General features: G+C 46.8%; 1 protein-coding gene across 1 annotated transcript in view; it reads right to left on the reverse strand.

Annotated features, from left to right (window-relative positions):
- Window positions 1-23,382, reverse strand: part of LOC147627553 (mediator of RNA polymerase II transcription subunit 12-like) — a 56,760-nt gene extending 33,378 nt beyond the window's left edge. The window contains exons 1-2 of the mRNA XM_086814470.1: window positions 22,180-23,382; window positions 13,924-13,983 (exon numbers count right to left, since the gene is read on the reverse strand). Coding sequence (XP_086670596.1) covers window positions 13,924-13,983; window positions 22,180-22,307 — 188 coding nt within the window. The 5' untranslated portion in view covers window positions 22,308-23,382. The remainder of the gene's footprint in view (window positions 1-13,923; window positions 13,984-22,179) is intronic.
- Window positions 23,383-23,736: the final 354 nt, after the last annotated feature.

Here is a 23,736-nt window from a genome sequence, read left to right on the forward strand (position 1 = left end):
CTTGCCGAGGCCTTGAGGGTCCTGCCGCGACATAGTTGCCCAGGGGAGGACGGACTGACGCCGGCCTTTTTTATGCGCTATTGGGACCTTTTGGGGCCAGGCCTCCGCAGGGGCTTTCAGCATGTTTTGGACACTGGGGTGATGCCGCAGAGCTTTTCAGAGGGCTTGATCTATCTTATCCCCAAGGGAGAGGGAGTATCAGATGATATTCGGCATTGGAGGCCTATTACGATCCTCAATACTGTCTACAAGGTCTTGGCAAAGGCCTTGAGTTTGAGGATCCAGCCCTTCCTGGGGGAGTTGATTCATGCTACTCAGACAGGTTTTGTCAAGGAGCGCAGTATCCTTGACAACATCTTTACTTTCTGGGAGGCGACGGCCCGAGCTAGGTTTCTTGGCGAGGACTTGGTCGTGATGCTTCTCGATTTTGAGAAGGCATACGATAGAGTTGATTGGGGATTCTTAGAGGGCACTATGCTACGCCTGGGCTTTGAGCCAGGATGGATCAGAGGGGTGGCAGCTTTGTATTCCACAGCTCGCAGCCAGGTGCTGATTGCAGGAGGTCGGGGGCCGAGTTTTGAGCTGACCAGATCAGTCCGTCAGGGGTGTCCTCTCGCCCCTTTCCTTTTTCTCTTCTTTGCGGAGGCTATGAGTATGTATTTGACGGCAGAGGAGGTTGGCTTGAGAGGACTTCAGCTCCCAGTCCGGGGGGAGGATTTGCTTGATGCTGAGTTTGCAGACGACACGGGCTTATTTTTGCATGGCCAAGAGGCCAATCTTATTCGGGCAGAGCAGTCGCTCCAGGTTTTTAGTGCAGCTTCGGGAGCATTGATCAATTGGCGCAAGACAGTGGCCTTTTGGATCAGTACTGCTCCCACTCCGGCATGGAGTCCGGACCCCGGTTTTAGATGGATTCCTCCCGGCACAGCAGTGCGGTATTTGGGATGCCAGATTGGCCTCGATTTGTCACCTGAGCAGCAGATTGCCCCGCTTCTTCTGAGCATTCGGAAGAAGCTATTGTATTGGAGTACAGCTCGACTATCCTTGGCTGGGAGGGTGGTGGTGGCAAATCAGGTGCTGTTAGCGACTATGTGGTACATTACGTCTTGCTGGATTTTCTCGAGCTCTTGCATCAGCCAAGTACAGAGGCTGATCAGGAACTTTCTGTGGTCTGGGCGGGACGGTCAACCAGCTCGGGCAAAGGTTGCATGGGCAGTTATTACACTTCCGCTGGCTCAGGGCGGTTTGGGCATTATAGATCCAGTTGATCAGAGTAGAGCCTTATTGGGGAAGCTTATTGTTCGGGGGTTGCTTCCAGGCGCTGAGCCTTGGAAAGAGCTCCTCTTGCAGCGACTGCAGGCCCGGGCGCCTCCTGCAGGGGGTACTTGGGCACCAGAGATTCGCTGGATCTTCATAGAGATGAGGAGGACAGGCCTCAGTAGAGGATGGGAGGACAGATTTGCTTTGAGTATCCTGAGAGCTTGGGAGCTGCTGAGACCGGGGCTCTCTCAGCGGCCTCCTTCTTGTGTTGAGGAGCGGGCCAGGCAGCCGCTCATCTGGAGCCCAGCGGTTCGTACAGAGCAGGGTCATATGCTGGGTTCTCGGCCTCGTCTAGCCTGGGGACCTTTAGCGGCAGGCCCAGCTCGTAGTTTTGGAGACTGGCAGGCTTTCTGCAGTCTACCAGAGGAGACCCAGTTGGAGAGGCTGAGTCGCTTCAGAGGGGGGTTGATTATGAGGGATGATATTCAGGAGGCACTTACTGAGGAGTGGTTCACACCTATCGAGCCAGTGGCCCCACGGTGGATGGGAGCCTTTACACAGTTGGAGATCCTGATTGCTGTCAGAGCTAGCACTGAGGATGGCAGATGCCTCTATTATGAGATTCAGGATGAGGGCAGACTCCAGAGAGTGGAGGTGGAGTAGCCTTTGGTTGCAGAGTGCACCTTTCAGAGGATTCGGGTAGTGGCTGCCGCTTCTCGGAAGTGGCATATTGACCCCGACCCTGCTGACGTGCTCCCGGATTGGCGCATATGGGCATATGCAGCGCGCCCCTTGGCCCGGCTACAGTGGAACCCCGGAGAGTACGAGTGGCATGATCCTTATGCATCCCTTGAGGCCACAGAGATCACATTTTTCCAGTATACTGTTCGGCTGGGACGGCATATTTTGACGGCGAGGAGGACGGTTTCTCCAGCGGCAGCGGGGCATTGGCGATTGCAGGGACTATCACAGGAGTTCCTGGAGGATTTCTGGGCTCGGCTCTGGGCTAGTCGACAGGCCCGCAGGATCTCGGCTCTTGATACATGGTTCTTCATGCGGAATGTCCTCCCTCACGGTTTTCACCCTTCACATGAAGTTACCTTGGGCTTGACCTCTCTGGCAGATACTCCCACCCCTTGCACCTCTAGAGTCGCCCTTAGGCAAGAGTTTCCCAGCATAATTCTCTTCCTTTCAAGATCAACACGCACCCGTTATATTTTGAAAAGAATGAACGGTTGCTCCTTCAGCTTACTATTCACTGCCTTTCTCTTGCTTCAGCTCTTATCACCTTCTCTCCAAGCTAGATCCGATACCTTCCCTTAACCCTGCCTGTCAGCCTGTTGCCTCAAAGCAACGTTATCCCCAATGTAACATGCATGCTTTTGATTCCAGGCAAACGCAGACATAGCTGGAGTGATAGTGTCATAAGACACATCAACAATATCCAATCACGTGCCTTGTACTCCCACCGCCACCGCCATTCTATGCTTGTCCGCAGCCTTTTTCTACTTAGCCCTTGACCTCTCTATGGCTGTCCGCACCTGTGCAAAAGCCATATCCAAATCTCTGATATACTCATCTCCTGCAAAGATCTCATCCTTAGCCTCTAGAAGTGGGGTAGGACAACTTTGCCATAAACAACCTCGATCGCTACCTCTTCTGTAGAACTATGCACAGTATTATTGTAGGCAAACTCTACTAGTGAAACGTACTTCTCCCACTCCGTTTTCAGTTCTGGCACATAGCACTTTAACAAATCCAAGATGGCCGAATTTGCTATCACACTCTGGCCATTTGTCTATGAACGATACAAGGAAGAAAAATCCAATTTCGTCCCCATTTTATCAAACAATACTCTCCAAAACAAACTGGTGGTCGTGGGATCTCGATCACCACCAATAGACTTGGGCATTCCATGATGTTTGAACGCCTGTGCCAAAAAAATCTTTACCATGTGGTCTACCTTGATGGTCTTCCTCACTAGAATGAAATGGGCTTGCTTACAAAACCTATCTACAATGATCCACATACCATCATTCCCAAACTTTGACTTTGGCAAGTCAAAAATAAAGTCCATTGCTATACTTTTCCATGGCCTCTCGAGCGCGTGTAGAGGCATAAGCAGTCTTGGAGTCTTTTGACGATTATACTTGACCTTTCAATAAGTCAAGCACTCCGATACATACATGTCAATATCTTTTCTCATGCTAGGACAATAGAGTACGGTTCCAATGTCTGCATAGTAAAAGAAACACCTCTATGCCCTACATAAGGTGGTCCATGTGACTCCTCAATCACTTTTTGGCTCAAATCCTTGGTTACACATAACCGTGTATCCATCATCAAATATCCCTCTTTCAAAGAATAGTAATTAATTGTTTGACCGTCCTCTAGCATCCGCATAATCCCACCAAAGTCCTCATCATGCACATGGTGATCTCTCGTGGAATCCAACTCTCTATGATAGGCAATAGTCACTGAATGTACCTGTGGTCTCTTAGATAGAGCATCTACAACCACATGCTTCTTTCCAGGTGTATGAATAATCTAGCAATGAAACATGGACAAAAAGTTTACCCACCTCATATGCTTCTCAGAAAGCTAGTTTGGGTCAGAAATATCTCAAACTTTGATAATCCATCTTCACTATGAAATCAGCCCCAAGCAAATAATGCTTCCATGAAGTCAGGGCATGAATCACGGCTAGAAGTTCTTTCTCATAAACCTACAAGTGTTTCTCGGCATGTTGCAACCTTCGGCTCTCAAAGGCAACCACATGCCCTTCTTGTCGCAAAACTGCCCCTATAGAATCGCCACTTGCATCACATTCCACCAAAAAGATTTTACTAGGTCTGAAATGACCAATACCAGTCCAGTAGAGTAAGCTTCTTCTTCAATAGGTAGAAGGCAACTTTCTTCTTGGTTAGATCATGCAAAGGAGAGGCAATGGTGGTAAAGTTTCTAATGAACCTCCTGTAATAGGAGCATAACTCCAAGAAACTACGCACCTCATGTACGGATTTCTATTCTGGCCAATTTTTTATGGCCTCAAGCTTTGCCAGGTCCATCCGCATTCCTTCCTTATGTGTTCCAAGGTAATGTATCTCTTGTAAGAAAAACTCACTCTTCTTTCCATTGATGAACAACTTGTGCTCCTACAACTCCTAGAATACCTTAGCTAAATGCTTTTTGTGTTCCTCTTTAGTCTTGGAAAACACAATGATGTCACCAAAGAAAGTGCTCACATACTTCCGATGTGGTCTAAAGATCCAATCCATCATGTGGTTGAAGGTAGCCGGAGCATTTGTGAGTCCAAAATGCATCACCAAATACAATCCAAAAGTGGTACAAAAGGCAGTCTTGTGAATATCCTATAGCTGAATCCCAATCTGATGATAGCCAATCTTCAAGTCAATGAATGTCGCGCCTTCCAACCAATCCAATATATCATCAACCCTCGGTATAGGAAACCAATTCTTGATTGTAATCTTGTTCAAGGCTCTGTAATCCACGCACATGCGGAATGAGCCATCCTTCTTCTGCACTAGAAGCACTGGAGAACAAAAGGGTGAAGAACTAGGCCGTATCAATGCCTTTGATAGCAAATCATGTACTTGTGTCATAATCTCTTCTTGTTGTACATGATAGGCGTTACTGCCACTGCATCACCATGAAACACTTGCTCCACGTGCAAGGCCGGTCCCAGCTCCTCGGATTTGATACCCAACTGTTCTGCAAGCTCTATGAAAATGAAATTATCTGTGGCTCCCATGTCAAACAACACTAGAGCATTTCTCTCCAACACTTTGCCCCAAGAGAGGCATAACTCTCTAGCCTCGGGTCCGAAGTGTATTTCCCAATACATCGAGAATCCCACCAACCACTGGCTTTAGACATTTCCTTGGGCTTCTCTTGATCTCTAGGTCCCTTTAGGACGATCCGGACACTGGGCCGACATGTGCCCCCCCCCCCCTTCAGCAGCGCCCCGCCTCCCCTCTTCCTCGTTTTGTTGCCGCCCCCCCCCCCAGGCTTCTCCATCGTTCCCCCCCTCTCCCTCCTCTTTCGTGTTGTTCACCCCCAGGGGGTTTTGTTTATTTTTCTTCATTTTCATCCGGTCTTCCGCCTCTTTGGGTGCAGCCCGTTTCTTGCAGGTTTTCCGCATTCGCTTCGCCTTCGCCTTCGCCTGAGCTTCAGACTCTGATGGAGACTCCTCCCGCCTCGCCTCAGAGGGACTCACCCGCAGCCCCCTCGCCCGCCCCCGAGGTCATCCCCATCAGGCTTTCTCTTTCGCCGGAAGAGGAAGCGAGCATCACTGCAGAGGTGGAACGCCTCCAGGCTCATTCCACCATCTGCCGTATAGTCGGCACTCGCCCCAGCAGAGGGGAGATCAGGGATCTTCTTCAGGCTCGCCTTCTTGCAGATGTGGGCAAGATCCTGGATGTACAGCTCCTGGGCCGAGGCCATTATCAGATCGAGTTCGAGGCCGCCCAGAGCGTTGCCAAGGTCCTTGCCATGAGTCCTCTGGACATCAGGGGTGCTCGGGCTTTCTTCAGACCTTGGCAGCATGGATTTGACCCAGCAGCGGCGGAGCAGGGAGAGCGCCTCTTCCATATTACAGTTTGTTTCCCTGGTCTCCGCCGGGAGTATCTTCCGCTCCTCCCCAGGCTCGGAGCATTGGTGGGCTCGGTACTAGAGACGGGCCCCTCAGCAGCTTCAGTGGTGGCCAGAGCAGCGGGGCTACCTTCCTCCTCCTTTGAACTCCTTAGCTTTGCACTTACCTTTCTTTCCATGCCGTGTAGAGGGTGACCTAGAAGGGGAGGAAGAAGAAGATGATGATGATGATGATGATGATGAGGAGGAGGAGGAGGAGGAGGAGGAGGAAGATGAAAGGCTAGATGAAGAAGATGGACTCCTAGACCTTTTCCGACTATGTCGGCTTTTCCCACGATGAGTGAGCTGATTTGGAATGGCTCCTCTTCCTTCCACAAGAAGGTGGAGGACTGGGTGATCTGTTTGAAAGAGATCTCTTTGATGAAGACTCGTGATTTTCAGCCGCATCCTCCTTTGTTGGTGACTCATCCCTTTTCTTCATTTGCTCAATCTTCTTAGATAGTTGCTTAAAGATTCTCATCAAGTCGGGATCTTGGAGAATAGTGTCCAAATTGGTCATAGTTTCTTTGACCAGGTGTATTCTTGGGTCTTCTTGGGTTTGCTTTCCACTTTTGGTGGCTTGGTCCTCTTCTTGGTGGTGAGTACTTCCCATTGCTTGAAGAAAAAGCAAAAATCACCACGTGTAAAGATCGTTATCCCTCATAGGAGAGAGAGAGAGAACCTTTGCTCTCATACCACTTTAACAAGCCTTTGTAAAGGACTGTGGCACGGGTACCTACCTTATCTTCAAGAAAACAACAAATTCACACATAAAACCTTGAGAAAATCTGAAAATAAACAAATTCAAACCTAGCTTAACCTTGGATAGCGGACCCCCTGTCACCAACCTGGACATTTCCCAATCTAAAAGGGGTCTGGTGGACTCCAGGATGTTTAAATATTTGGAAAGTACAAGCTTTGGGAATGGGGGATTATCCTAGAATACAAAGGACCACACTTCTAAAATTTAGGAGAGTTGCTATTTTTGGCCCGACTCCGATGGAAATTCTGTTCACGTCATTACATCTGGAATTGAGCAAGAGTTGGCAAAGTGCCTATGACAGAATGTCTACCAGTTGGGATATTTTTAGAGATAAAGTTTATGGAAGGACCCATCTCTTAGATTGGGACATGTGGCAAGGAGGTGGACCAAAGTGAGACAAGTGGCCTGACATTTGTTAGAAAGTGGATCAAAGTGAGACAAGTGGCCTCACACTTGTCACTTCAGGTATTGTGTGGCTCTCCACTTGTCATCGTAGCCTTCTCTTGCCATTTTAGCTCATGGGAGGCCCAAATCTATAAATTGGAGCCCTCTCTCTTCATTAATGGAGGCTCTCTTGCTGCACACTAGCCTCTACCACCGTTACAGGCTGCCCTAATGATGGCTACTCTCTTTCTCTCTCTCTTGAAGGCTGCCCATGAAGAATACCGACTGTTGGGGACTGTTTTGGAGGCAAGGGTATTTAATCATTTATTATGATTTCTAGCCATTGTACTTGTTGCACTAGCATTTGTACTTGCTGTACCTGCTGTACCAGCCATCATACCGGCTGTACCAACCACTGTACTTGTTGTACCAACCACCGTACTGGCTGTACCAGCCACTGCACCTGCTGTACTAGTCATTGTACCTGCTGTACCAGCATTTATACTTGCTGTACTGGCTGTACCAGCCACCGTACCGGCTGTACCAGCCACCGTACCTGCTGTACCAGCCATTGTACCTGCTGTACCAGCTGAATGGAGAGTTGTACTTGCTGTATCAGCTCTATTGCATGAAGACCCGTGGTTTTTGGGGAAGAATCAATACCCACACGGAGGTATATGGATTATATTGTTGGCTCGGCATTTCTACAGCCTATGTTCCGGCTTGGTAGCCTTGTGTTGGGCTGTGTTATGGCATTTGTTTAGGGATAATCCGGCATCTCCCGTGGGGAGAGTTAAGGCCCTCAAAGCTTGTACATGATATTATTCTCCTTGGGTAATAAAATACTCCAAGGGGAGGGGTCGGCCCATTCCGGCCTCTATGCGGTGTCACACGTGCAAGCTCCATTTTCAGCATTTGTGGATGTTTAAATGTTTTAATATGCATTAATGGTATCAACAAGTGTGTCAAAGGCCCTAGTCCCCCGGGCACCCGCCGCGAGTTACATTGGTATCAGAGCATAGGCTTTCTTGGAAGCGGAGGCTTCCTTCTATCAATAAGGAAGAGAAAAGATCTCAAGTGGGGACCACACTTACCATCATTGCTATTAAGCATGGCCAGCCACTTCATAGCCTATGAAGCAAGGGTATGAGCATGAGCAGTAGACAGCTTGTTGATCTAAGGATTTATGAATTCACAAAATTTATCCTGGAAGTGTGGAGTTGGCTTTATGTGCACACGTTTAGCACTCTTTCCATATGGGTATTGTGGATTATATTATCAAGCTTACAGGCAACCTATATGGAGATATATCTCAGGATATCTGAAGGATATGGTGACGAGATATTTCTTTTGGCTTCATGACCAACCTGGCAGAGAAAAGCTAAGTATACTTCAAGTTTGCAAAGTTGGTGCTTTTGCTATTTACTATGAAGTATTTTTGATGTTCACTAACCCTTGCATAGCCATGCAAGAAGAAAGGTGGTGTTGTTTGCCTTGAGATGGTTTCAGAGAAACATTGTTTATGGCTCCCTTTATTGGGATGGATTATATCTATGGAGATTTCTTTCTTGGACGAGATTTATATAGATATTGAGCTTTACAAGCAATTTCTATGGACGAATCTGTCCGAGTTTATAGAGAAGAAATCTTTGGATATCTCATGGATATGATGCTTTTATGGATAAAGTCCACCTCTACTCCAAGGTGTGGTTAGTACGGAGTATGTGGTAAGAGGTATGGTATACAGGTCTATGGATTCCTGGACTTTTTTTTCTAGGGATTTGAATTCATCCTCAGGTTTATGGACTATGTTTATGACTCCCTTTTACTGGGATGGATTATTCTTTATGGCTCCCTTTATTTGGGTTGCATTGGACTTATGGAACTCATGGTTCACATACCTTGTGTAGTGTTCTCTTGTCCTACGTGCTCTCTTGAAGATTGTTTCTACCATGTGTGGGTGGAACAATAGAGAGCAGATGGAAGGAAACATGGGCACTTGAAGATTGTTTCTACCATGTGTGGGTGGAACAATAGAGAGCAGATGGAAGGGAACATGGGCACTTGAGAGGGTAGTGTGAGTTGGTGGCCGAAATGCCTATAAACTATGTGTAGCAGAAATTCTTATGGAACACCAGGTTATCTATGCTTGTGAGTGATTGTTTTATCTTGTTACTTGAGCCCACCTCTCATCCAAGGTGTGTGGTCAGAGTACCAACACGGAGTGCAAGTGGTAAAGTGGACATGCGGGACTTATGTCTATGCCAATGGTCATGTGGACCGATGTCTTGTTGGCAGCAGGAGACTTATTTTGTCTCGCCCATTTACTTGGGACATGGATTATGATATCTGGACTTATGGGACTGATTTGTCTCGCCCATTTACTTGGGACATGGATTATGATATCTGGACTTATGGGACTGTTCTATCTCGCGCATTTATCTTGGGACATGATTATGATATCTGGACTTATGGGACTGTTTTTGTCTCGCCCACTTATCTTGGGACATGATTTTGATATTGGTATTATGGAGACTTATTTAGTCTCGCCCATTTCTTTGGGACATGGATTCTTCAGTTATATTGGATTTTTGAGACTGTCTCATCTCGCCGACTCGATGGAACATGATTATATCTTGAATATATGGCTTGAAGCTTAAAGTTGCGGACAACTTTTAAGAAGCTGGGGAGGATGTCACCAGCCTGGACATTTCCCAGTCTGAAAGGGGTCTGGTGGACTCCAGGATGTTTAAATATTTGGAAAGTACAAGCTTTGGGAATGGGGGATTATCCTAGAATACAAAGGACCACACTTCTAAAATTTAGGAGAGTTGCTATTTTTGGTCCGACTCCGATGGAAATTTTGTTCGCATCATTACATCTGGAATTGAGCAAGATATGGCAAAGTGCCTATGACAGAATGTCTACCAATTGGGATATTGTTAGAGAGAGTTTATGTTAGGACCCATCTCTTAGATTGGGACATGTGGCAAGGAGGTGGACCAAAGTGAGACAAGTGGCCTGACATTTGTTAGAAAGTGGATCAAAGTGAGACAAGTGGCCTCACACTTGTCACTTCAGCTATTGTGTGGCTCTCCACTTGTCATCGTAGCCTTCTCTTGCCATTTTAGCTCATGGGAGGCCCAAATCTATAAATTGGAGCCCTCTCTCTTCATTAATGGAGGCTCTCTTGCTGCACACTAGCCTCTACCACCGTTACAGGTTGCCCTAATGATGGCTACTCTCTTTCTCTCTCTCTTGAAGGCTGCCCATGAAGAATACCGGCTGTTGGGGACTGTTTTGGAGGCTTCCATCGCAAAGAAATACTGAAGGCAAGGGTATTTAATCATTTATTATGATTTCTAGCCATTGTACTTGTTGCACCAGCATTTGTACTTGCTATACCTGCTGTACCAACCATCGTACCAGCTGTACCAACCACTGTACCTGTTGTACCAACCACCGTACTGGCTGTACCAACCACTGCACCTGCTGTGCTAGTCATTGTACCTGCTGTACCAGCATTTATACTTGCTATACTGGCTGTACCAGCCACCGTACCGGCTGTACCAGCCACCGTACCTGCTGTACCAGCCATTGTACCTGCTGTACCGGCTGAATGGAGAGTTGTACTTGCTGTATCAACTCTATTGCATGAAGACCCGTGGTTTTTGGGGAAGAATCAATACCCACACGGAGGTATATGGATTATATTGTTGGCTCGGCATTTCTACAGCCTATGTTCCGGCTTGGTAGCCTTGTATTGGGCTGTGTTATGGCATTTGTATAGGGATAATCCGGCATCTCCCATGGGGAGAGTTAAGGCCCTCAAAGCTTGTACATGATATTATTCTCCTTGGGTAATAAAATACTCCAAGGGGGGGGATCGGCCCATTCCGGCCTCTAAGCGGTGTCACACGTGCAAGCTCCATTTTCAGCATTTGTGGATGTTTAAATGTTTTAATATGCATTGATGGTATCAACAAGTGTGTCAAAGGCCCTAGTCCCCCGGGCACCCGCCACCCCCCCCTTCCCCCCCTCCTCCGAGTTATATTAGATAAAACTCCTTGGAGGAGTCTTGAATACAAGTTCTAGAGCTAGAGAGCTCTCTTGTCTTTTTACATGCCTCAACAATGAAAGGATGGCTGAAATTATACTTCTTGCCCAAAAACACTTGAGAAAAGCGCTTTAAAACTCACTTATAGCCCAAAAAGCATCTTTTTAATAATACCAGCCCTTCTCTTTTTAGTATTTAAAAAGCTTTTAATCTTTTGCTTTCAAAAAGCTAGTCACATCATTCCAAGCCTATAAGATTGTCCTACGCTACTATCCTGCCATGTTAGCATTGCCACACCATCAACGCCACGTCACTTTCTTTAATAACTTTGTTTTTTTTTTTGCGTTACATTTTTGGATGTCAACAACCTGTATTTTGATGCTTGAGTGACAAGGTGATTAAGTGCCCTCGAGGTACTTGAAAATGCAATTTCCAACTTGCCAATGCTTTGTCCCTGGGCTGTGCATAAACTTGCATAGACACCCCAAACTGAATGTATGGCCATGTGTTGCACAAGTAAATTAGGCACCCAACAACCTAAGTGTAAACCATGGCATCAAAAGGAGTACTTGTATCATAAGTGGTAAGCCTAGAATCAAGTTCTACCAGAGTAGAAATAGGCTTACAATCTTCCAAATTAAATCTCTTGAGCAGTCCACTTATGTACTTTGATTGCATCATAACGAAGCTATCATCTTGTTGTATAAATTGTATGCTCAAATAATAGTGTGAAGGCCCCAAATCTGACATCTCAAATGAAATTTCAAATCAGACTTGAATGCTGTAATTTTCTCCTCATTAATCCATGTCATCTACATACAAAATGATGAGAACCAAATCTGATTTTTTTTTCTTGACATGAAGTGTGCTCTGAATTGGACTATTCTGAAAGCCTTGGCTGTCCAAATATGCATGTATTTTCTCAAAGCTTTTGGAGCTTGTTTCAAACCATACAATGCTTTCTTTAATCTGCAAACTTTATTTTCCTCGCCAAGAACCACAAAACCAATGGGCCGATTTACATATCATGCAAATCCCCATTAAGAAAGCCTCTCTTTATGTCCAGCTGATGCACCTTCCATCCCATATGAGCCACCAATGCAATCACAAATCTTATGGTAGTCATCCTTGAAGTGGGTGCGAAGGTCTCATCCTAGTCAATCCCCTTTTACTAGGAGTAACCCTTTGCAACAAGTCAAGCCTTATATCTGTCAATGGATCCATCCAACTTTCTCTTCGTTTTGTAAACCCACTTTGTGCCAATCACATTCTTACCATCAGGCAAGACTACCAGATCCCAGGTGATTTTTCAAAACAGAGTTATACGCTTCCTGCATGGTTATCAACCACTGCCCATGCTCTTCTACTTCCTCAAATGAAGGAGGCTCATCCATGTCACACAAACTACTCATGCATGTATAATCTGCATCCTGAGAACTTGATGCGCTCCTTAATTCAGCCTGTGTTCTACCTATAAGTGGAGTTGCTCTTGAAGAGTACGGAGCAGCCATCTAGGCACATTTCTTGCTTCTTGTATGACTGTCCACTTCTCTTACAGCCTCTTCTGCAGCCTCAGATGTTGCAGGCTGATCCATAGACTGATCCCAAGGTCCTGTATCCTGCCCTTCATGAGGCAAATGATGGTCAAGAGATGATCTCCCATCAATAGACAAGGGTAATAGGCCATCAAGCATGTCCTATGGGCTTACATTCAAATGTCTGCTTGCATCTAACATGGGCTGAACTGAATTTCCAGAAAACACCACACCTCTACTCACAAAAAATCTTGTGTGTCACTGGGTTGTAGAGACGGTAGCCTTTACTTTTGCTGATGTAACTCAACAAATGTGCTTTGTCATCCAACTTTATCATCCAGCTTAGTTCTGATCTCTTTTGACACTTGAGCATAAGCTAAGTTTGGAAACTTCAAAGCTGCCTGCAGCAAGGAAGTATTTTTATGTTTATTACAGGGATATACAGCTCGATTTTGACACTTGCAGGAGATCAGGCTCCATGGGGCTAAAAACAGGCACTAGTGGATGGTGCAAATGCGTAACAGGGGGTTGCAGGGCATTGTGCACGTACTGATTGATGTGAATTAGGGTGGGGCATTTTCTCCCGAAGGTACGGCTTGTGGGTGGGTTGAAGACTGCCGCACTGTTTTTTCTGTCTGTCCAGTCTAACACAGCCCCCTTTTTTTTCCCGATCGTCTTTGAACTAAGGAATGCTTACAGCATCTGTTCTATTGTGTTGTGGGATGGATATACATGAAGCTTTCAGTAATTTATGTCATCAGAAGACAAATGAGGTATGGCACCATGGTGACAATTGCGTGCTTGATTTTGGATGATAAGAACTCATTTAGCTCAGAAACCTTGATAGTACCAGGGTTTACATGGCAACATATGTTCTTAACATGTGCCCTACCAAAGCAAGTTAAAGAATGGTGCATGCAAAAATAAATGAAAAATTTCAAGAACTATTGCACATCATAGAGCATATTTTTTAGGCAAAGCCAGTATTGTCAAGCATATATTATTAACCACGTTGTTGCCTTCATTGCGGAGCACCAATCACTTATGTCAATAGGCTCTTGTACCAATTCAAACCAAGGCCGCTTCACATCAGACCAAGACCCAAAGTCTGACATAAGATTGCCAATCTGGGTCTGATATAAGATTGTTGGAAGCACCAAATACCATTCATTGAAGGAAAAGGCAATTGTCCAAAAAATCAAGTTCTCAAGGAACATACAAAATACAAAGTGGAAAAATGCCTTTAAATGTGAAGAAAAAGAAACTCGACATACCGTGCACTCAATGGTTCTTGGTCACACTTCAGTGTGTATGGTGACAGTGGCACAGGTCGCCTGCACAACGGAACCACAAAAATTGAAGCATGTTAGACCCCCACGGCTTAGACAACAAAGTACAGATTTACTCCATGTTTTTTAAGCATACAAGAAATTGGAAAAAGTCAGGACAATCTTCTACAAATGCTTGTATTCCCACAAAATTTTTGCATTAAATCTCAACATAATTATTGCAAAGTTATAGATACCAGGAAACAAAAACCAAAACCACATTTTCTAGGGAGCAAAACGGGAAAACACAATGTCTCTGTAAAAACATCAAACTGCCAAAGTTTACATCTAGAATGCCATAATCCAGCTGAGTGCATGGCAGTAGTATATGTATTAGCACTACAAGCATGAGGAGCCTGCTCACCAAACATTTCTCATCACGAAATTCAACAACCAAACCCTGTTGTGAGAACAGAAATCAGATTCTTCTTGATTCCAAGAAGAAATAGTACATCCTTCATGCAACTTTACTTAACATTTGGCAAAATTATAAGGGCACACTATCAATTCCCTTGATGAGTGATCTACACAAGATACAGTTCTACCACCATCATCTCGCTCAAACTTTTTGAATACATCTCTCCTGGAAGTGATGTGTCTGGTAGCACCACTATCAAATTTCAATATACCAAACCATGTGCTTTGGATCAGAAGCACTAAGAGACATATCATGGCATGTATCTGTCAGAATACGCAGCGGAGATGATGACCAGATCTGGGAACACAAGAGCAAAAACGCAGGCAGAAAAAACAGCACAAGAGAGAGAGAGAGATGTAGGCGTGTAACTCTGCTCTATATACACAAGAAGATCCCGAGAAATGATACAAATAGTGGTATGGGGCTGGGGGCCTATATATATGCCCCTGGGAGAGCAGTCGGCCAGCATAGGAAGTGCCCACGACTGCTGAAAAATGTCCACGACTGCATAAATGCAGTCGGCCAGCAGAAAAGTGCCCACGACTGAGAAACTGCAGTCGGCCACCAGTCCAGTAGCCCACGACTCATGTGTATGCAGTCGGCCAGCACTAGAGTGCTCCTGGCATCCTCTGGCAACCCTCCCAACCACTGGAAAAATGGGAAAAAATAGGGGAAAAATATAGGGAGCGAGGAAAAATGATAAAACACCTCATAAGGGCGGGCACACCCACAACAAAGGACCTGGTGTATAAATCTAGACAGGAGATGACTTCTAACACCCCCTCTTAGCTCCTGGCTGTGAAACCAACCACTGGGAGCTGGGGTGCCGCCTGAGCAAATCCTGAGAGAGCGACTTCGTGAAGAGGTCCACCGTACTGTCCTCCGTCGAACAGAACTCTAGCAAGATGTCATCAGCAACGATCTGTTCACGAACAAAGTGCCTCTGGATGACCATGGGTTCCTCCAGTGGAAGCCCAAACCTGCAAGGTAACCTCCTGCTGCTCCGTGAAACTGCTCCTGGGCCATAAGTAGATCTCCTCGTGTCCGGATCTCCTCCCCAAACTGAGTCACTCCAGACGTGGAGTCGGACTCCATCAATCAATCCCCCTCCTGTGTACAAGAGTCCATGATCCTTCGCATGTCGCAGAAACCACAGGAAACGCAATCCTGCCTCCCAAAGAGACATCTGCAACCATGAGCTCAACTGCCCCATCATGAAGCTCCCATCCAAACTGGTGTCCATCAACCAGATCCATGAACCATACAGCTTCTGAGTCAAAGAGGCATCACACTGCTCACAAGGATCAACACCTGTTACGGTGCACAAACAAGTCCTGGAAACCTGATGAAACCTGTCAACCACCCCCTCTGAATCTGGAACCACAAAGCCTGGAGAAACCACCTCCTTCTGCAAGTAAGCACCTGCCACCTGCCTGGCTTTTCCGAAAGGTCCCCGTGGAAAGAACATCCTCAACTACTGGAAGTTCTATGTCCCGAACACTACAAGACATCAGAGCATAAGTGACCTGTTCAGCTTCCTCTGACTGACGAACACAAGAACTACCAACATCAGTACTGGAAAGTTCCTGCCAACTGCTGCCATCTACTGGTAAGCTATCCACCATCTGGTCCCGGAAAGCCTGCACCTGCAGCGTATCCACACACAAGTGGCCATTACCAGACTGCCACTCATCACAAACCTGAGGACCTAGGAGAGAGAGTGCTGAAAGCCTGTAAACTCCATTCTCCACTCCACCTTCCCAAACCAGTTGGCCTGTTGCTTTGTCCCGGAGAGCAACAAAATGCTCATCAAACTCCACCCGTACGCCAGTCTTGCAAACCTGATGCACTGACAACAGATGAAAACCAAGTGCCAGAACATACAACACCTGGGAGGAATGCTTCCCCCCTCTGCCATCGGGAACTATCTCCATCCTGCCCTCACTATGAACTGGGATAGTGGACGTATCCCCAGTAAGAATATGACCAGAAAGCCTGCAGAGATCCTGAAACCGGAACGGGAAGGAGTCATGTGCCTGGAAGCACCACTATCGAGAATCCACTCCCAAGTATCCGTTGCGGAGAGTCCTCCAAGCTCCTCCCTGCCTGAAGAAAATGAAACATCGGTGTCCATCACCTCCAGGTGCACAAAGGCCGGAGTCTTCATGATTGCTGCTTTGGAATCTTCACCCTTCTCGGTCTTCCGCTTGGGACACTGCCTCCAATAGTGGCCTTTCTCGCCACAATCATTACAGGATATCTCTATCTCTTGGATACGTGGTTAAGTCTGTCACACGACGCGCCCCACTGGGCTTACGGTGGTAAAAGAGTCAGATTTCTCTTGAAGAAACTTTCTAGGGGTGACAGAACCATGTCCAAGATAGAGGGATACCAAGGCCCTAATGAAGGGAACAACTATGAGGTCGATACAAAGCTTCCAGATGGGTACATTGCATTGGAGCAGTCTTGAACCAAGAAGGCCATGCTGTGGTCTAAGAACGTCAAAGACAACAAGGTAGCGGATGCATTATCTTGGAGACCCCTGAGCCATGCGGTTTCTATGGGTCACCATATGGAATTCACTTTCATGAAGGATCCTTGTGATACCAAAGAGGATTTCAAAGATGTTTTGGAACAGATTGCAAAATGAAGATTTGGTGACTTCTTATGTCACCAAGAAGGATTTTTCTTATGATGCAAACCCGCTTATGTGAGTGAAAGGATTTTGAGGCCAAAAGTGACTACAACTCAAGCTTTGGAAAGCAACTGGCCTAGCAGAGAAGAGACATTGAGCTATATGTTCGAGAATGTTGGCTTTGTCAAATGATCAAGTTTGATCGACAAAAGCTAGCAAGGTTATTGCATCCATTGAATGTTCTATGGAGAGTATTGCTATGGATTTTACTTTTGGATTACCTCTTGCGTGCACCCTGCACTGGGGTACACAATGAGTCATGACACACTGGCATGATCATCAGTGCAGCATTTATACAGAAGTAGAACCTTTTCTAGGATTATTTGTCGTACGTCGTGACCCCATTGTGAGCTCTCAATCCAGGAAGGGTCAAGCATGAGCTACGCAGGTCAGTCTCTGAGCTTTAGAGGTCAGTCAGATGTCATTCCTCTTAACCCACTTGGAGAAAACATCATTCAGAAGCATTTAGGTGTCTGCCATAGCCTTAGTTGTAAGGCATTTGTAGGACATTTTCAAATCGAAGGCGCCAGCCCTAAGGCCAGCCCCAAGGCAGCCCAACATGGGCTAGCCTTGCAAAGGGCAACCATGCCTTTGCCAAGCACTCGGCCAGCCCTTGGTGGCTTAGGAGACCAATCAGCCAGCAGCCGACCAGGCCTACAGCAACCGTGTAGGACCTGGAGTGGAAACTGGTCCCATGTGAGCCCAGTCCAGGACAAGTCAACCAGGGTTCCACTCTACGCATCCAAGGTCAAGTATGCATTGTCCTGCACATGAAGCAATGCCACTCTGTACTCTAAGTCTCCCTCTAGAATGATGTCGGATGATCTGTGTGTTGGGTTTGCAACCGAACACTAGGTGTCTGGTAGAAGCATGTAGGATTGCATGTAGATGGGGTCCAGCCCATAGGGCTACCCCAGAAGAGAGTATTATGCTCTTGATGTGGGCATTGGGTGTGCTTACGCTACCCAAGAGGGGCCAAGAAGACCCCAGGCCTTGCCCACCAGCCCATAGAAGGACTGGCCAGGCTGTCGGCCAGCCCAAGGGGCCTGGCCAGGCAGTCGACAAGCCCTATGGGTCAGCCCAGCCAGGCCACCAGGCCTAGGTGCTGCCAAGCACCCAGTCAGCCAGGGCCAGGGGGCTGCCCAGCAGCCAGAATAACCAGCCGATGGCCAATGTGAAACGTTGGTTTTAGAAGGCATTTATTGCATTTAAAATAGGTCATTGGAAAATCAGAACAGGCCGACCCTTGTTTGGGCCAGCCGACTAGCATATTCTAGGGGTATAAATACCCAAGGCTGAAAACAGTCAATTATCTCATAATTCACAAGGATTTCAATCTTTGTTCTTGCATGACTGTCATCATCCCATTGTCTATTCATGGAGTCCCAAAGTGTCATCTTTCCCTTCCTGGCAACCTTTTCACTTAAAAACCCTGCTCGGTCTTCAAATCCACTCCAACTCTAAAGAAGATCTATGCATATGTTCCATCCTGTTGCCTATCCCTTCATGCCTTGTCCGTGAACACTTTCTCTGGTCTTCTTTTCCTGAGTCTTGAGTCTGGCACTCTCACTGCACCCCTTGGAGGAACATCCTCCCCTGGAACCATTGCCTGAAAGCCTTTCCTAGTGTGCCCCAAGTGGCACCCGACTCACAGGATTGCCATTCCCCTTGGGTCTTGTGGAACACCACCACATGGGAATTTCTTCCATGTCTTGTTTTCCTTTCCTTGGGCCTCGGACCTGTGCACTTCCTGTACCTTGGACCTGCACACCTTCATCTGGGGCTGAATCAGTGTTTAGCCTTGCTGAACCTGATGCTTTGATACCAATGTAACATGCGGAAGCTCGGTGGAAGAATCGGTAACTTCAATGCTCATAATTCACCATCGTTCGTGGCGAAGATAACACACAACATAGAAGAAGATGTGCAGAGAGAGAGAGAGAGAGAGAGAGGACACAATATTGGGTCCCGAATACCCTCTGTAGGGCCCCCACCACGATTGGTGTATTTGCTTTATTAGAATGATGTAAATCTGAAAATAAAGGCTGGTTCTTGACCTGCACTTTTCACCTTGTTTGGAGCACTCCCCTTGGCTGTCCTGGCCCTTGGAACAGCTCAAGGCTTAGATCATTCAGTCCAGCCATGGATTGGGTCTTAGACTTAGGCATAGAATTTTCATGACGGCAGCCAAGGGCTGCAAGAAAGACTTGTACATCCTTTTTGTACCATATGAATATATGAAATACTCAGCTCTCTTCTCTCTCTTCTGTATGCATTTTGCATCAGAATGTTCCAAGATGGTGTTTAGGGCTAAAAGAAGACTCCCAGAGCTTCCGCATATAACAATCATCTTGGAAGGATATGCCAATGGGTGGGTGTCTTCACAATGCAGAGAATTTTTTGGAGATTGTACCCACAACAACCAGAATTTTCACGTTGGTGCATCACAAGAGACGTTACTTGGAGCATATTCCACAAGGAGATGGTGGTCTAGACATTAAGGTGTCAAGCAGTATTGGAGAATACAGATTTGGTGCAGCTCTTTTGGGGAGTTTTATTCTTGGTTCTGCTTTCTACCTTCAAGATGCATTGGAGTTGGTGCAAGCAGTTCTTGTGAGCTGATGCACTAGTGGCTGGAGTTTTGATAGCGGAGTTTTGCCAAGCCATTCTCTGGGGTGCTCTTCCTATGGGCTACCAAAGGATACAAGTGGCCAGCCGTGTTTCTTCAGGAATGATTGGACAAATGGGAACTGCTAGATCACGCAGCAGTTGGTCATCAACACGTTTCTTTGCAAGTCTTTGTGCTGACCCAGCGAGGACGGAGCGTTAGTCTTCGCACTGGACGCTAAGTGGTCTCACCGTGTTCAAGATCTTCGGTGCCATGGATGAGCTTTGCTTGGATCTTTTCCTTTTATAAAAGGGCACTTCAAGTAGACACCATGAGGTTGGGGACAGCTGTAATATGCACATGGGGAGAATGTGAAAGACCTCTCACCTATGTTCAGTCCTATAGCCAGGCACACATGCCTGTGGTCAGCAGCCGCAACCCTCTAACATAACTGGGTGTGCCACATGGCAGTCAGTCAATAAACCATAGTCACAGGGGACGGAAGGGACAGACTGTTGGAACGGAGGGACGCCGAGTCGGGACGGTTCAGGAACGGGGACGGCAGGGGACGGTCGGACGTCCCCCTGCAGTAGGAACGGGGACGGCTGTGGGGGACGGCATTGTGGGGGGACGGCAGGGAACCATTCTACGCAGTCAGACTGGTTTCTTTTGCCCGTTTCTAGCCGTTTGCGGGGCCATTTCTAGCCGTTTGCCTTGGCTGTTTCTAGCCGTTTGGCTTGGCCGTTTGGGGAGGCCTTGAGCCTTTGAGGCGAGGGATTAGTCTCTTGTCCGGATATACGTGGGCGAGGCCCCGAGTGAGGGACCCTGCCCCATGCAGAAGTGCCTCTCTCTTGCCTTGAGGTTTGGCCTTTAGGCTTGAGCCTTGGGGCCTTGGGCCTTGGCTTGGCCCTTGCCTCTCTCTCTCTCTCTCTCTTGCCCTTGCCTCTCTCTCTTGCCTATCTAATATCTATATAAGAACAAGGCTACATAGTACAAGGCTACAAGCACACCCACACCCCTTCAAGTTTTCAAAGTTCAAGCAACTCTCTCTCTCTAGTCTCTCTCCCCCTCAAGCTTCTTCTAACTGAGTAACTTCCAACTTCCAAGCCTCTCACACAAGGCCCTACTCTCTACTATCTAGACTCTCTCTCGCTCTCTCTCTCACCTCTCCCTCAACCCTCTTGAGTCTTCCAACTTCCAAGCCTCTAGGCCTCTAGGCTCTCTCTCTCTCTCTCTCTCTCTCTCTCTCTCTCTCTCTCTAGTAGATGTTAATACAGCTTTCTTTCTTTCTTTCTTTCTCTCTCTCATTTTGTATCTACTTAATTATTAATACAATCAACCGTCAACGCCTTCACTCTTTGATTGGCGTATTTTGTTAATATGACTCAAAAGCTTACCATTTTATGTAAATTTGTGCTCATTTTGATGTACTTCCAAAGTAGAACAAGTGTAGAGTAGAAAAACTTTTAAAAAAAGTATTTTTTGAGTGCCGTTCCCTCCCCCGTCCCCGTCCCCGTTCCCTACTTATGGCCGTCCCCCGTCCCGTCCCCGTCCCCGTCCCCCCCGTTACCGTCCCCCGTTCCTTGTGACTATGCAATAAACACAATCCTGGCAGTGCTCTGACCTGACCAAAGCACATCAGCAGACCGCCAACCAGCATGAGTATGTATTATATACACGTGCATAAAATTCATCATTTTCATCCACAATTCTCAGCGCTAGCCTCTCTACAGAGCATTTCTCTTAGAGCGTGGGCTAGCCAAGGAGAATTTCAAAGTGTGGGTTGCGGTCCAGCCTCACTAACTGGCTCCTCTGTCCCATCTCTGCTTGTGCCCTGTGCTCTGTCCACACATGATAATTCAGTCTGGCTGCCTCTCTGCAAGTGTAAGTGCTGGATACAGCATCTCCATCCCCACAGAGGTGCGGACAGGAAAAACTGAGTAACATATGTCACAGTCCTCTGCTAGTGCCTCAACTTATCTTGAAAGCATCTCAGTCTATACTATGGGCTTTTGGCTAGAAATCACATTGCAATACAACACAAGAACAAGCCAGGGGAAGAAAGCTGGCAAGGCATTACAGTTTGGGGGGTGGAAACCCAGTTCCAACATGATCTTTCTTTATCTGATTCTTCTATCCCTAGTGCTGTATATCCCTCTTTCAAGCATAAAATTCCATTTTTATTCGGCTGCCACAGAGAGTATAAACTTAATAGACTAAACTTTACAAAATACTTAAATATTGCAAAGACATCCCATTTATGCCAACAAATAGTCCTCCAGAACCTAGCAACTACAATGATGCTTTAGAAGCTAGCTTTATCATCCTTAGAAGGCAAACTTTGCTTACTGTTTAGTGCAAAACACAGGACATAGAAGGTAAACGAAAAAAATTCAGGACTGCAGACTCCAAGTAATAGCATAAAAATACAGAGCTTAAATTTATTTTAGAATCAAAAACCCGTTGAAAAAATGCTCTTGCCTTGACGTCAGGGGAAAGGATGATGGTGTCGAAAAACCCAAATCCGGGCGCGCAGTTTCCCTTGAAATACCACCAGATGCGTTGTTACCAACTCCACTACCACCACCGAGAGCAGGATACCTGTGCATTTCTCTGTAGTGTTACCGGCATGCTGCCTTCTGCCTGTCATCCAGCGAGATGTCACCAACATGGCCTGCCTGCAGAGCCATGCATTACGGAAGATACTGTTCTGCTATCGCTGTCACACCACAGCATTCCTCGCATATGAAAGTAATCTGCACCTAAAATTTGTTAATGACTTCGGAGCTTCATCATATAAATTACACAATATGTCTGAATCCGCCAAAAACTAGCATGTGTTGTTTTGCCGTGCGGTACTGGTGTCCCTTGATCTAAACAGTACCCTGCAAATCTTAAGTGACCCTGTCCAGACAAAAGGGCACCGTTCCAAGTTTGCTCGCTTTTAGTTTTGGGCAGCCCCTCTATGGAGGAATGATGGGTGTCAGAAGTCCACAGTCGGCACAATATGATGCTTCTCCTAACCGAAGCTACTGTAGTTGCCTAAGAAGAAAGAGAGGAGTGATCATAGATAGCATATAGCACACACGACCGACTAATTCTGCAATTGCAAGAGATAAGCTACCAAGTCGATGTCCAGCTTCACCTTCGCGCTTCCAAAATCAGCAGCAAGATTAAAGGTCACAGGGTACGGGGGTCCTATTGGCCTCGTTGAAAACTACAAAACTCATAATTCATCCAGAAGGCCTTCGCTATACGAGATTCATATGACACTTGCAAAAGTGTCCTAGAGCAAGCCCTGTGCGTTCCAGATGACAGATCCCCGACAGCTCTGCTCATCCAAACCCTAGGTAAAAATCCCTACCAGAAAATCCTGCAATTTGCAACCTGTCACTCGGAACAAATTACGCTCCCAAGCACGACAGTTGCTGTAAATTCTCCTCGAAGCTGGCGCCGAGGTGTTCCAAAGTATCGGACTTAGGGTTTGGGGGCAAAGGAGGGAGGCCGGGGAGGAGGAGAGGGTGAGTTACAGGGGCCTGCGAGGTTTAGAGCGTCTGATCTGGCTTGGGAGCAGGGAGAAGGTCTGCAGAGGTTAAAAGTGAAAGGGAGCGCGCACACGCTCTTCAACAAGACCGCACTAGCTTCGAATTTCGGCCCCTCTTACCCCCACATACATCGTTTCATTTTTTCCCTTTTTTTTCTCAGATTCGCGCTTATAGTCCCCTTTAATAATTATTGGCGGCTCTCCCGCATGATTAACGCTTTTTGACAAAAAAAAAAACCCTCCAGTGCTTCATTCATGCCCATGCCATCATCCATCATGATTCATAGCATGTGACCTCCTCCATTGTATGCGTTGCTCTAGCGACCAAGGTTCGAGAAAAGAACCACTTCCCTCTCTATAGCCATCTCTCTCTCTCTCTTTCACACTCTCTTCCTCCTAGGCCTGCGCGCCCCTCTCTCTCTCTCTCTCTCTCTCTCTCTCTCACACACACACACACATGCACATGATCCTCTCCCTCTCTCTCACACACACAT

This window comes from Cibotium barometz, chromosome 20 (assembly GCF_041138505.1).
Source record: "Cibotium barometz isolate CiBa-2024 chromosome 20, ASM4113850v1, whole genome shotgun sequence".
Classification (NCBI taxonomy): Eukaryota; Viridiplantae; Streptophyta; class Polypodiopsida; order Cyatheales; family Cibotiaceae; genus Cibotium; species Cibotium barometz.